General features: G+C 47.2%; 1 protein-coding gene across 1 annotated transcript; it reads left to right on the forward strand.

Annotated features, from left to right (window-relative positions):
* Positions 1 to 5536: 5536 nt before the first annotated feature.
* On the forward strand, positions 5537 to 10477 carry LOC128406135 (probable helicase senataxin). Its single transcript, XM_053373159.1, has 3 exons — positions 5537 to 5850; positions 7587 to 7674; positions 10284 to 10477. Exons 1-3 carry the CDS (start codon positions 5684 to 5686, stop codon positions 10452 to 10454), a joined length of 426 nt encoding a protein of 141 aa, XP_053229134.1. The 5' UTR covers positions 5537 to 5683; the 3' UTR covers positions 10455 to 10477.
* Positions 10478 to 12385: the final 1908 nt, after the last annotated feature.

Genomic DNA, 12385 nt, shown 5'->3' on the forward strand with positions numbered 1-12385 from the left:
TGCTGGCCTCCCAAATAACCCTTATTTCCGTTCCTTGATTCATATTAAGTTCAAAATAATCCTTTAGGGTTTTTTGGGCCTTATTAACAATTAATGAACTTCTCAACAGATCATCATTCAGTTGCCATCTGAAGGAGCCTCCCCAGGGCGTTTTCCAACAGGTTGCGGAACAACTCCAGGCACGCCTGGAGGATGCGGACCATTTGGATCCCTTCCATTTGCGATTCAGGCCTCACCATGGGACTGAAACTGCCTTGGTCGTGCTGGTCGATGATCTCCGGCGGGCTAGGGACAGAGGTGAAAGCTGTTTCCTAGTTCAGCTGGATCTCTCAGCGGCCTTTGACACCATCGACCACGACATCCTTCTGGACCGTCTAGAGGGGGTGGGAGCTGGGGGCACTGTTAGACAGTGATTCCTCTCCTTCCTCCTGGGCCGTGTTCAGAAAGTGGAGTTAGGGGATGGATGTTCGGACCCCTGGGCTCTCACTTGTGGGGTGCCTCAGGGCTCTGTCCTCTCCCCCATGTTTTCTAACATCTATCTGAAGCCTCTGGGAGAGATCATCAGGGGGTTTGGGCTTTGTGTTCATCAGTATGCGAATGTTACCCAGCTCTACCTCTCTTCCAAATCAGAACCAGTGAAGGCAGTGAAGGTCTTGTGTGAGTGTCTGGACGTGGTTGCAGGATGGGTGGCGGCTAACATATTGAGGCTGAATCCTGACAAGACAGAAGTACTGTTTTGGGGGGACAGGGGGCGGGCGGGTGTGGAGGACTCCCTGGTCTTGAATGGGGTAACTGTGCCCCTGAAGGACCAGGTGCGCAGCCTGGGAGTCATTGTGGACTCACAGCTGTCCATGGAGGCACAGGTCAATTCTCTATCCAGGGCAGCTGTCTACCAGCTCCACCTGGTACGCAGGCTGAGACCCTACCTGCCCGCGGACTGTCTCACCAGAGTGGTGCATGCTCTAGTTATCTCCCGCTTGAACTATTGCAATGCGCTCTACGTGGGGCTACCTTTGAAGGTGACCCGGAAACTGCAATTAATCCAGAATGCGGCAGCTAGACTGGTGACTGGGAGTGGCCGCCAGGAGCATATAACACCAGTCTTTTTTCTTTCTTTCTTTTTTGAATTTTTTTTATTAACAATTTCAACATAGCAAATTATCAAAACAAACCATCTTCCTTATCCCCCCCATTTTTTCCCTCCCACCTCCCCAACAAACCCTCCCTCCCTCCCCCCTACGACTTCCCTCAGCTCCTCTCTGATTTCTCATCCAGTGTTAACTTTCGCATATTATAAAACTGTATACATCCTTATATTATCTATCTTCTATGTTATCCCTCAATAAATTTGTGTATGTTTATTCAAAACCTGCCAGGGAGTCCAATTCATTTTGTTGTTTTTTTAGGTAATTTGTAAAAGGTTCCCATTCTTCTTTGAAGTCACAGTTGTCCTTGTCTCGTAGTTTGCATGTCAATTTCGCCAGTTCTGCATAGTTCATCAGTTTCTCTTGCCACTGTTCTTTTGTCAGGATTTCCTCATTCTTCCATCCTTGTGCAATCAAGACTCTTGCCGCTGTTGTCACATACATAAATAAGTTATTTCTTTTCCTTGGCAGGTCTTTCCCTACAATCCTTAACAAAAGTGCTTCTGGTTTTTTTACAAATGTTAATTTAAACATTTTCTTCAACTCATTATATATCATTTCCCCCAAATTTTTAATTTCTCTACATTCCCACCGCATTTGGTAAAAAGTCCCTTCTATTTCTTTACACTTCCAGCATACATTTGACCCGGTTTTATACATTCCTGCAATCTGTACTGGTGCTATATACCATCTATACATCACTTTCATATAATTTTCTTTCAAAAGAGAACAGTCTGTAAATTTTAAATCTATTCTCCACAATTTAACCCAATCTTCAAATTGTATATTATGTCCTATATCTTGTGCCCATTTGATCATGACCGATTTCACCTCATCTTTTGTTTCCCATTCTAGCAGAATACTATATGCACCGTTCAGCAACTTCACTTTTCCTTCTATCACTTCCTTTTGAAATCTAGAAGTAGTATAAGTAGTATAACTAAATCCTTTCTTGTTGTCTTCTTTGTATATCTTGTGTAATTGCCTGTAATGTAACCAACTCTGAAAATGATCTTTTATTTCCTCATACTCTTTTAGCTTCCATTTTCCTTCTCGGTCCTTTAGTAAATCACTGTATGTAAGCCATTTTCCTTTTTTACCAAGTGGCTTGAGCAGCAAAGCTTCAAGTGGTGAGAGCCACCAAGGTGTCTTCTGTTCTATTAAATCTTTATATCTCTCCCAAACCCTCATTAATGATTTCCTAATTATATGATTATAAAATCCTTTATGTACTTTTCCTTTCCCATACCATAGATATGCATGCCATCCGAATCTATTATCATGACCTTCCAAATCCAATGCTTCTTGCTTTTCCAGCTTTATCCAGTCCCTAATCCATACCAAACATGCAGCCTCATAATACAATTTAAGGTATGGGAGGGCAGGCCAAACCGCCTCTTTCTTTTGTATCTGTAAGTAACTTATACTTTATCCTTGGCCTTTGGCCCCCCCCCCCCCCCGATAAACTTTGAAATTTCCTTCTGCCATTTTTTAAGGCAATCATCTTTTACCATTATTGGGACTGACTGGAACAGAAATAGCATTTTTGGCAAAACATTCATTTTTACCGCTACTATTTTTCCTAGCAGGGAGAGGTTCATTCTGCTCCATAATTCTAAATTTCTTTTTATCTCGAGCCACACTTCTTCATAATTATCTTTGTAAATATTTATGTTTCTTCATGTTAACCATATCCCTAAATATTTGATCTTTTTATGGACTTCTATCTCGATATTTTGCTCCAACTCTTTTTTTCTCTTCTTCCTTCAAACTTTTGACTAATAATTTAGTTTTATTTCTATTTACTTTAAATCCTGTCACTTCCCCAAATTTTGAATCTTTTCTATAACTCCAGGGAGAGAATTTTTTTGACATATAACACCAGTCTTGAAAGACCTACATTGGCTCCCAGTATGTTTCCAATCACAATTCAAAGTGTTGGTGTTGACCTTTAAAGCCCTAAACGGCCTCGGCCCAGTATACCTGAAGGAGCATCTCCACCCCCATCGTTCAGCCCAGACACTGAGGTTCAGCTGCGAGGGCCTTCTGCCGGTTCCCTCACTGCAAGATGTGAGGTTACAGGGAACCAGGCAGAGGGCCTTCTCAGTGGTGGCACCTGCCCTGTGGAATGCCCTCCCATCAGATGTCAAGGAAATAAACAACTATCTGACTTTTAGAAGACATTTGAAGGCAGCCCTCTTTAGGGAAGTTTTTAATGTTTGATGTTTTATTCTGTTTTTAATCTGTTGGGAGCTGCCCAGAGTGGTGCCCATAATAATCTAATGTGACCCCACAGAAACCAGGCTCCCTGGTTTACTGAGGAGCTCCGGAAAATGAAGCGGGACTTCAGACGGCTAGAGCGAGTATGGCAGGGTGCCCGCGACGGAGCCTCAAGAACATCTTATAGGGTTTTTATGAAAACCTACGAGATGGCAGTGAAGGCGGCTAAGAAGTCTTACTTCTCGGCCTCCGTTGCATCCGCTAGCTCTCGCCCAGCGCAATTATTTAGTATAATTAGGTCTTTAACGTCCCTCGAGGGACAGCCAAATTTAAATAACAATTTGACACACAGCTGTGAGGCATTTGCGAGCTTTTTTGCGGAGAAGGTCCTGTTGCTCCACTGTGACCTCCCTGCCAATTTGGATACAATAACGGAACTGGAGGCCCCTCGACTGTCCTCGGGTCCAGTATTGGACCACTTCAACCGGATATCCCCAGCCGATGTGGACAGACTCCTCCGAGCTGGAAAGCCCACCACCTGTCCTCTCGACCCGTGCCCGTCTTGGCTGATTAGAGCGTGTCCAGACGAGGTGCGGGCCCCCCTGGGGGGTATCATCAATTTGTCCCTTGGCACGGAGACATTCCCAGGGGAACTGAAGGAGGCAGTGGTGCGTCCGCTCTTAAAGAAAACTTCATTAGATCCCTTAGATCTATCCAATTACCGCCCGGTTTCGAATCTTCCATTCCTGGGTAAGGTGATTGAGAGAGCGGTTGCTGAACAGCTTGGTGGGTTTCTGGATGAAACATCGGCTTTGGATCCATTCCAGTCCGGCTTCCGCGCTGGTCATGGGACCGAGACTGCTCTGGTCGCCCTAACAGATGCTCTCCGCAGGCAGCTGGATCGAGGCGGGTCGGGGCTGCTGATTCTTCTAGACCTGTCAGCAGCCTTCGACATGGTCGATCACAAACTCCTGGACCACCGCCTCGCCGACGTGGGGATCCAGGGCACAGTCCTTCAGTGGCTGTGCTCGTTTCTCTCTGGTCGGGGACAGAAGGTGGCACTTGGGGTGGGAATTGTCATCGCGCCACTCCTTGCTGTGTGGAGTGCCTCAGGGTGCGATACTCTCCCCGATGCTTTTCAACATCTTTATGCGCCCCCTCGCCCAGCTTGTCCGGAGTTTTGGGCTGGGCTGCCATCAGTATGCTGATGACACCCAACTCTATCTGTTGATGGATGGCCATCCTGACTCGGCCCCAGACACACTGATCAGATGTTTGGAAGCTGTGGCTGGATGGTTATGTGGGAGTCGGTTGAAGTTAAATCTTTCGAAGACAGAGGTCCTGTGGCTGGGACGGGACGATATGGGATTGGAGGGGCAACTCCCATCTCTTACGGGGGCGCAATTAGTGCCAGCACCGTCCGTTAAGAGTTTGGGTGTAATCTTCGACACCTCCCTTTCCATGGAGGCGCAGATTGCAGCTATAACAAAGGCAGCATTTTTTCATCTCCGCCAAGCTAAGCAGTTGGCTCCTTACCTCTCTCGCCCTGACCTAGCCACTGTGATCCACGCGACGGTCACCTCCAGACTGGATTATTGTAACTCACTCTACGTGGGGCTGCCCTTGAGACTGACCCAGAAACTCCAGTGGGTGCAGAATGCCGCGGCGAGACTCCTTACGGGGTCTTCGCTGCGAGATCACATTCATCCGGTGCTATACCAGCTGCACTGGCTCCCGGTGGAGTACAGGATCAGGTTTAAGGTGCTGGCTTTAACCTTTAAAGCCCTATACGGCCTAGGACCCTCATACCTACGGGACCGCCTCTCCTGGTATGTCCCACAGAGGAACTTACGGTCTTCAAACAAAAACATCTTGGAGGTCCCAGGCCACAGAGAGGTTAGGCTGGCCTCAACTAGAGCCAGGGCTTTTTCAGCTGTGGCTCCGATCTGGTGGAACACTCTGTCACAAGAGACTAGGGCCCTGCGGGACTTGACATCTTTCCGCAGGGCCTGCAAGACAGAGCTGTTCCACCAGGCCTTTGGCCAGGGCACAGCCTGACTCCCTCCTTTGGCAATCTTCACAGAACTCTAGCCCAATGGTTGCCAATACAGGTTATATTCCCATTTTACATATGAGAAAAGTGAGGCGCAACAGCCCACCTACTGACTCAAGTAATCTCTCCAATCTACCATGTGCTCCCTCGCTTGCTCTCTCACTGTTTACAGTTTTCTATTTCAGACAAGAAGTGTGGAGTTTTCTTTAACTTCATAAAAGTGTGGTTTGTTTCCTTCTCAATCAGTTTCACCTCTCTTTTGGGGATGAGTGGTGGTGGTAAAGAGAGAAGTGTATTTAGGATGGCACCATACGACATTCCTTTTCTCTACAGAGTCGGGGAAGTTGACCTCGTGGATGGGTTCCAGGGCCGTGAGAAGGACTGTATCATTGTGTCCTGTGTTCGAGTGAACAGCATGCAAGGATCAGTTGGGTAAGACTTTGCTGTCATAGTGCGAGGTGACAACTGAGGTGCCTCAACTTGGCAATTCTGACACTTAAGATGTGATCCTTGGGGTGGTCAAGTATGTGGGCCACTGTCCACAATTCAAGGTTGGAACAAGGGGTGTTGGAGCACCTATGGTGGTCTTGTACTCCACTCTTGACCACCTGTGATGCCCATAAGGGATCTTATGAGAGGAGTTCCCAAAGTGTGGCACTCTGGCAGGGCCAAGGCTGTGTTAGCTTCCTCATTTCACCTCCCTTATCCCAATGAATTTACAATTCCTTATGTTGGCGAATCTGGGAGGGGGCTTCCACTGTGTCTAGCTGGGGGGGGGGAGAAGAGGGGGCCTCTAACCAGTGGTAGCAACTCTTCTGGCTCTTCCAGAAAAAAATAGCAGGATATGAAAGTGCCTGCCTGTCCCACAACCCAAAAACTGTGTGTATGTGCCCTTCTGTCAGACTGCCTGGAAGGAACCTAATGGCAGTCTAGGGTAGCACACAATAAAAGCCAGATCTTGAAGCCAGAAGTTCATATTGTAAGTGGAGGTGCAGTGTGTGTTGAAGGTGAGGGGCACTTTGTCAGCTTACAACTGAACTATATATCTGGGAGGTGGGCGAACAGGGAAGTTGAGGGGTTGGCAAGGCCAGAAGGAAGCATTGGGCTTTGGGGCAGAATGGAGGGCAGAGTGCAGACACCCTCTTGCCTCTCCTCTTCTGTAGCTTCAGATGGGTCACAAAATGGGGAGCCCCTATCAGAGGGCTCCTGGCTTCGATGGGTCCAGTGCTTTTAGATGCGCCCCAGAAGAACTGCTGTTCAAGTGTCAAGGTGGGAGTCGAGAGCAGGTCAGGAATAACTCACAAGGGGCTGAAATCAGGCAAGCAGGGTTGGACTTCTTTTTATTATTTTATTTAAAAGTTTGGGGGGGGGGGTTAGAAGGAGAAAAAAAATTCACTGTTGTGCTAACGATGCATTTCTGTTTTTCAAGTCACCTGAATCACAACAAATAGTATTACTCCACCAACAGGTTGTGCTGGATAGGCAGCTGAAGGTCCTGACATGGAATGAAGCTGGTTTCCACCACCAGCCCACTTCCTTTCCACATGTGGGTTTTTTTATGGTGGTGGGGGTGTCTGCGCTCGGAAGCCACATGGTGGCGGGTAGGGAGCAGCTGAAATTGCAAAAGCAGAGCATGGACTGATTTTAAGATTTATTCCTCCTTGGTGGGAATGCCTGAAACTTTTTTAATGCCTTTGAAATTTAAACAGGGATTTAGTTGAACCCCACAGTGGTAGCTAGTAGGGCACTGTGGACATAGCTGCCCATCCTGAGCCAGCCTTACATACAGGGTTTTTCCCCGTCTCTAGGTGTCAGAGGCTTTATGCTGTCGAGCCGGCATAGATAAAACGGCTCACGGCCAGTTCCAATCTATTTGATTTAATGACAAAGTTCAAAAGTACATCTCCAGTGTTTCAATTAACGTCCGACCCCTTTGGCACAGTTGCCGCGTCTGCTCCCCCCCTTCTTTTTTACCCAGCATGCAAGTCTGCGGAAACCCCGCCCCTGACTTCCTCTGTGGACAGAATGACTTGTTCCAGGCTCATCCTCCTCCCCCCCTGCCTCTGACTCGCTGTCAGACGACAGGCTGCTAATGATCTCTTTAGGCTCTCTATAAGTGCTGGTTTCTGTTCTTAACTCTTCTCCCGTCTTCCTCTCCCTGACACTAGGTTTCTGAAGAGTCTGCAGCAATTGAATATCACCATCACCCGAGCCAAGTACAGTCTCTTCATCCTTGGACACCTGCAAACGCTCATGGTACGTGGAAGAAGAAATAAACACCTTTGTGGAGGGTTAATGGTGATGTCCTGGGCTTGGCCCAAAGACACCTGGATTTATACACACACACAAACTCCCCATATCACCTCCAAAAGCTATAAATCAAGCCTACTTCATAGGGTTGTTTGGAAGGAGAGCATAACAGGATTCAGGGGTGCCCACAGGATTTTCTGAGCACAGTACCCTGTATAGATTGGGCCCTCTGCCCACACTTGCAAAAGAGGGCACACGTTGGCTCTGCTGGCTGTGGCAAGTGGGAGTAGTAGTTCAAAACATCTGGAAAGCATCAGGCTGGCCAAAAGGTGTCGTAAGTAATTATGTATTTTGAATCAGCAGTGTTAGGGAAAATATTGGGCAGCATTTGCTTATTTATTGAATTTATGTTCTGCCCAAATGAGCCCAGTGTGGTAAACATGCCACACACAGAATAAATGTTAAAGCATTCTAAAAACAGCTACGATTAAAAATCGGGGGGGGGGGACCTTTCTCTCATCCAGTGATCTCAGCATTGCTAGGAACAGTGTTCTTCAACCACCAAAAGTGCCTGGCTAAACAAACATGTTTTCAAATGCCTCCTGAAAGGCAATGATGAGGGAGAAAGGCATAGCTCCCCAGGGAGGGCATTCCACAAAGAGGGAGCCACCACTGAGAAGGCCCTGTCGCTTGTGGGTGCCCAGAGGAACCTGAAACTCAGGTTTCATAAATTATAAAACAATTAGGTTACTTTAGGTCTTTCCACAATTGAGCTTAAACTGGCAATACTATTGTAATGGTTCTAGGGGTTGCTCGTGCGTAAGCCGGTGCCCACACCTGGCTGGGTTGCCTGAGTGAACCTTTCCTGTCCGGACAGCCACTCACCCGTGGCTGTCTCAATCGCTGGGAGAATCCGTCAGTGGGCGTTTCTTAAACTTCTTCCAACATAGAAGTTCTTTCACACCCAGTCTCCTCCTACTCTCCCTGCGCGGAAGCCTTCTGCGCAAGGAGGGCGTAGGCAGCGGAGGACCCTTCCTCCCCCCGCTGGTTCCCGGCAAGGAGTCATGTGGCTCCCTCTCAGTCTGCCCCCCTTCTCCACTGGAGCTGAGCTGATTCCCTTCCCCAGAAGATGGGCTGCCTCTCCCCATCCCGGGACGCTCTCTGGGATCCCTCTGGAGCTCTCTCTCCCCCTCCGGCACTGATGGCAGTTCCCTGACAACTATATTCCAGAGCTAAGGAAGCTCTGCTGCCTCCCAGTGTTGCTGGACTACAACTCCCGTCTTCTGACCTTTAGCTATGCTGGCTGGGGCTGGTGGGAATTGGAACCCAACAACACAGCTTCCCCACCACTGCTATTTTTCATGCAAGACCAAGCATGGCACTTCAGGGGGTGGACCATTTGATCTGATCCACCAAGGTTGTTCGTGAGAGGCTGTAAGGGCAGGGACTGGGAATCCTACAGCCCTACAGATGTTGTACAACTCCCATCAGCCACAGCCAGCATAGCCAATGGTCAAGGGATGGTGGGAGATGTAGTTAAGCAGCATATAGAGGGCCACAGAAGTTCTCCACTCGTCTCAGTGTTTTAAAATGCCAAACTGTGTGGTGGGGAGGGTTTATTTCAAGCAGAGAAAGGGATCAGGTTCTCTACCATGCCAGTTGCTTCTGCGCCATCAGACTCTTCTCTATCCTGACACTTTTCTCCCAGTCAGGCTCTTGGACTGGGAGTGAGCCCTGTCGGGAGAAAAGTAGGTGGAGTGGGGGAGACTTCAGCACCCTCTTTCCCATCCTGCCACTTTTCTGTGTGAAATCACAATCACTCACATACGTATGCACTCAGTCTTATTATGGTCACTTTTGTCAGTCTTGTACTGCAATGACCTTGCCACTAGAGGGCCTCCAATCCAGATTTCTCCATTTGGAAGTCCTGGTGATGATGGTTTGCTGTTGCTCCTGTAAAGTGGCAGAGTTGTTAGTGGACTTGCATTAAACAATACTTGTTTCTCTGTCACTGGTGGTTCTATAGCTGCAGTGGGGAGGGAAGGATAATTGTAGCCTATGTACAAATGAATTGGAGGGATTCTCTGTTGTGTGTTCAGAAGCCACTGTTTACCAGTGAGTGCAATCCAAAGGAAGTTCTGTGTCCTAATTTCGACAGACACCCATTATTAGTGGTCTTTAGTATTTCAGATTAATTTAGCCAGTCTTTTTCAAGCTAAGGTCTCCTCCATTTTTCCTTGTGGAATGCTGTTGAGAGGCATACTCCAAAAGCAGATGGAGCCAGAGACCCACACAATCACACTCGCCCTCTCCTGCAGTGCAACAGAAGTTAGAAGAATCTCCTTAGAGGGAGCAGGTGGGATTGACAAGTTGAAGGGTGGTGGGCTGACTGGGAATGCTGGGGGGGACTGATTTGGTCACCAGGTTCCTGTCCCTGCCTTTGAAGAAAAGAGAACTGGGAGCAAGCTACAACAGCCTCTACTTTGAGGCAGCAGGATTAACTTTGAATCCATGAATTTTCCCAACTCTTGTTTATAAACCGTCACTACCGCACCTGCCCAGTCTCCTGACCTAATAATTTATTGTTTCTTAAAATAAAATAAAAACCATTGTAGGAAAATGAAGATTGGAATGCTTTGATTCAAGATGCTCAGAAAAGAGGTGCCATCATCAAGACCTCCAGTGCCAAATACAATGTTCCTTGCTATGCAAGTGATGCTAAGAAGATCTTGAAGCCCATGGCAGTCCAGCAGAGCCAAACAAGGACAGGTGAGTGCAGCATCTGAGTTGCATGGAGCTCCTGGACGACATACCTCAGCTGGTGGACGACAATACTCAGCTGGTGCTCCTGCTCCAGGAAACAGTGAGGCATGGCCCTTGCCAGTATCTCAGGATTCCTCTTCCCTAAAGCCATTCTTTCCTACACAGGCTAAACCTGTCCAAGAGCTGGCCAAAAGATCCAGCAATGAAAGTGAAGGCCTCAGATGAATTGCTGGAAATCTAGGCCCCCCTTAATGCCAAGCGACAGAGGACAATGCAGTAGCCCCACAGTCCCTCCCGTATACTCAGAACCTTTTATTGTGGCTGCTGGTGTACTTTGCTCCACAGCCTTTTCCTGGATTGCAAGGTCATCTGCCTGAAAGATAATGCATTTTGAGTGATTGTTTTCTATATCATGGAGAGTTAGGCAGCCTGCTTCCTGTGCTGTAAACTTCAAGAAATCACACACTGTAAATGTTGGGTGTAGTGTATATTTGTACGGCATGTAGAGAAACTTATCTTTTAGAGGTGAAACAGGCCTGGCTGTGGCCACAGTTAAATCACATGCCCCTGGGGTGAGTGTCCTGACATGTGCCTCGTCACATGCAGACAGCTCACCATGAGAGTTTGGCTTGCTGGTGTCTCAGGTTAGCATGTCCAGCCCTCATTGGGCCAGCACGCCTGGGTGAGTGCTGAAGTTGTTCCTGCTGCCATATTTCTTTCTGGCCCTAAAATTTAATTTGGCGAGAGCGACACCACTTATTTCTTAGTTCACATTTTTATTCTTTTGTATACATGATAAAAATATTTATAGATAATAATTTAAAAAGAAGGCGCTGTGTACATAATGTTGCAACAGGGAACATAGCAGGCATTTCATAGAAGTGATTTGTGCAGATTTCTGCAAGTGTAAAAGATGAAGATTTCCTTTTGCATTGGATCTGCTGCCACTTATGGGCCAAGTGCATCCTCACATTGCAGCCTCCCCGACAAATTGACATCCAGCAGTCTGGCAAGATGAGCTTTGGCAGGAGAGACTGTAATCTAACCTGGTGCCTTCCAGATGTTTTGGACTACAATTCCCATCAGCCCTGGCCAGCTGTATGACGCTGAAACTGATGTGAGAGCGCAAAACCTTCACTGACTGGGGCTGATGGGAGTTGTAGTCCAAAACATCTGGACAGCATCTGGTTGGAGAAGTTTGCAGGCTGGAGAGGACTGTTGTTATGATTATCACTGATGTTTTGGAATGTGTTTCTAATGTACATCGCCCTGAGATCTTTTGATAAAGGGCAGTATATAGATCAAATCATTACTACTACTACTACTCTGACAGTTAATTCTTGGTTTCCTTCACATAGAACAGGAAATCAAAAAATGCTATTCAGCAAAGTGTTCGAGCAGCATTAACATTTTGGTACAACTGTCTGCTTCTTCAGTGTAATAGCTGAAATGTAAATTTAAAAGTACATTTACATTTTTTGAGAAAAATAAAACCGAAAGTAATGAAATAGAAATTGTTTTCACATTATGTTCTGCTTTTTCTGAATTGTATGTGTGTTGGCCTCAGAGATGATTTTTAATAGAGAGGAGTTCCCTTCAGCTATTTCCCTCATGCTCTCTCTTGTGTCCAACTTGTGAAGTAACCTCAGTGGCCTTACAGCTGTTTAGTGTGCTGTACCCAAGGCGGTAAGGTCAAAGGAAAGGAGCTAGACAAAGAATGATCCAATAAGTCCTCAACGGCAGAACAGGCGGATGATAATGGTATGCTACAATGGCTGTGAGGGCGGATGAAGGCTGCAGCAGATAAGAATCTACTGGTTGTCGTGATTACTCAGGCCATCAGAATAGAGGCTTACTGCGAAGACTGCACGTTGGTCAGCGTGCACTGATCTACACACACAAAACAAATTCACAAACAGGCACCTTCCAAAAGCCAGTCCCAAACCTGTTATGA

This window comes from Podarcis raffonei, chromosome W (genome assembly GCF_027172205.1).
Source record: "Podarcis raffonei isolate rPodRaf1 chromosome W, rPodRaf1.pri, whole genome shotgun sequence".
NCBI classification, from domain to species: domain Eukaryota; kingdom Metazoa; phylum Chordata; class Lepidosauria; order Squamata; family Lacertidae; genus Podarcis; species Podarcis raffonei.

Bases quoted from the DNA above. Each gene is read 5' to 3' on its own strand.
- LOC128406135 (XM_053373159.1), top strand. From the start codon at position 5,684: ATGAGTGGTGGTGGTAAAGAGAGAAGTGTATTTAGGATGGCACCATAC. The intron at 5,851-7,586 runs GTAAGACTTTGC...CCCTGACACTAG, and splicing joins AGCATGCAAGGATCAGTTGG to GTTTCTGAAGAGTCTGCAGC. The intron at 7,675-10,283 runs GTACGTGGAAGA...AAACCATTGTAG, and splicing joins GACACCTGCAAACGCTCATG to GAAAATGAAGATTGGAATGC.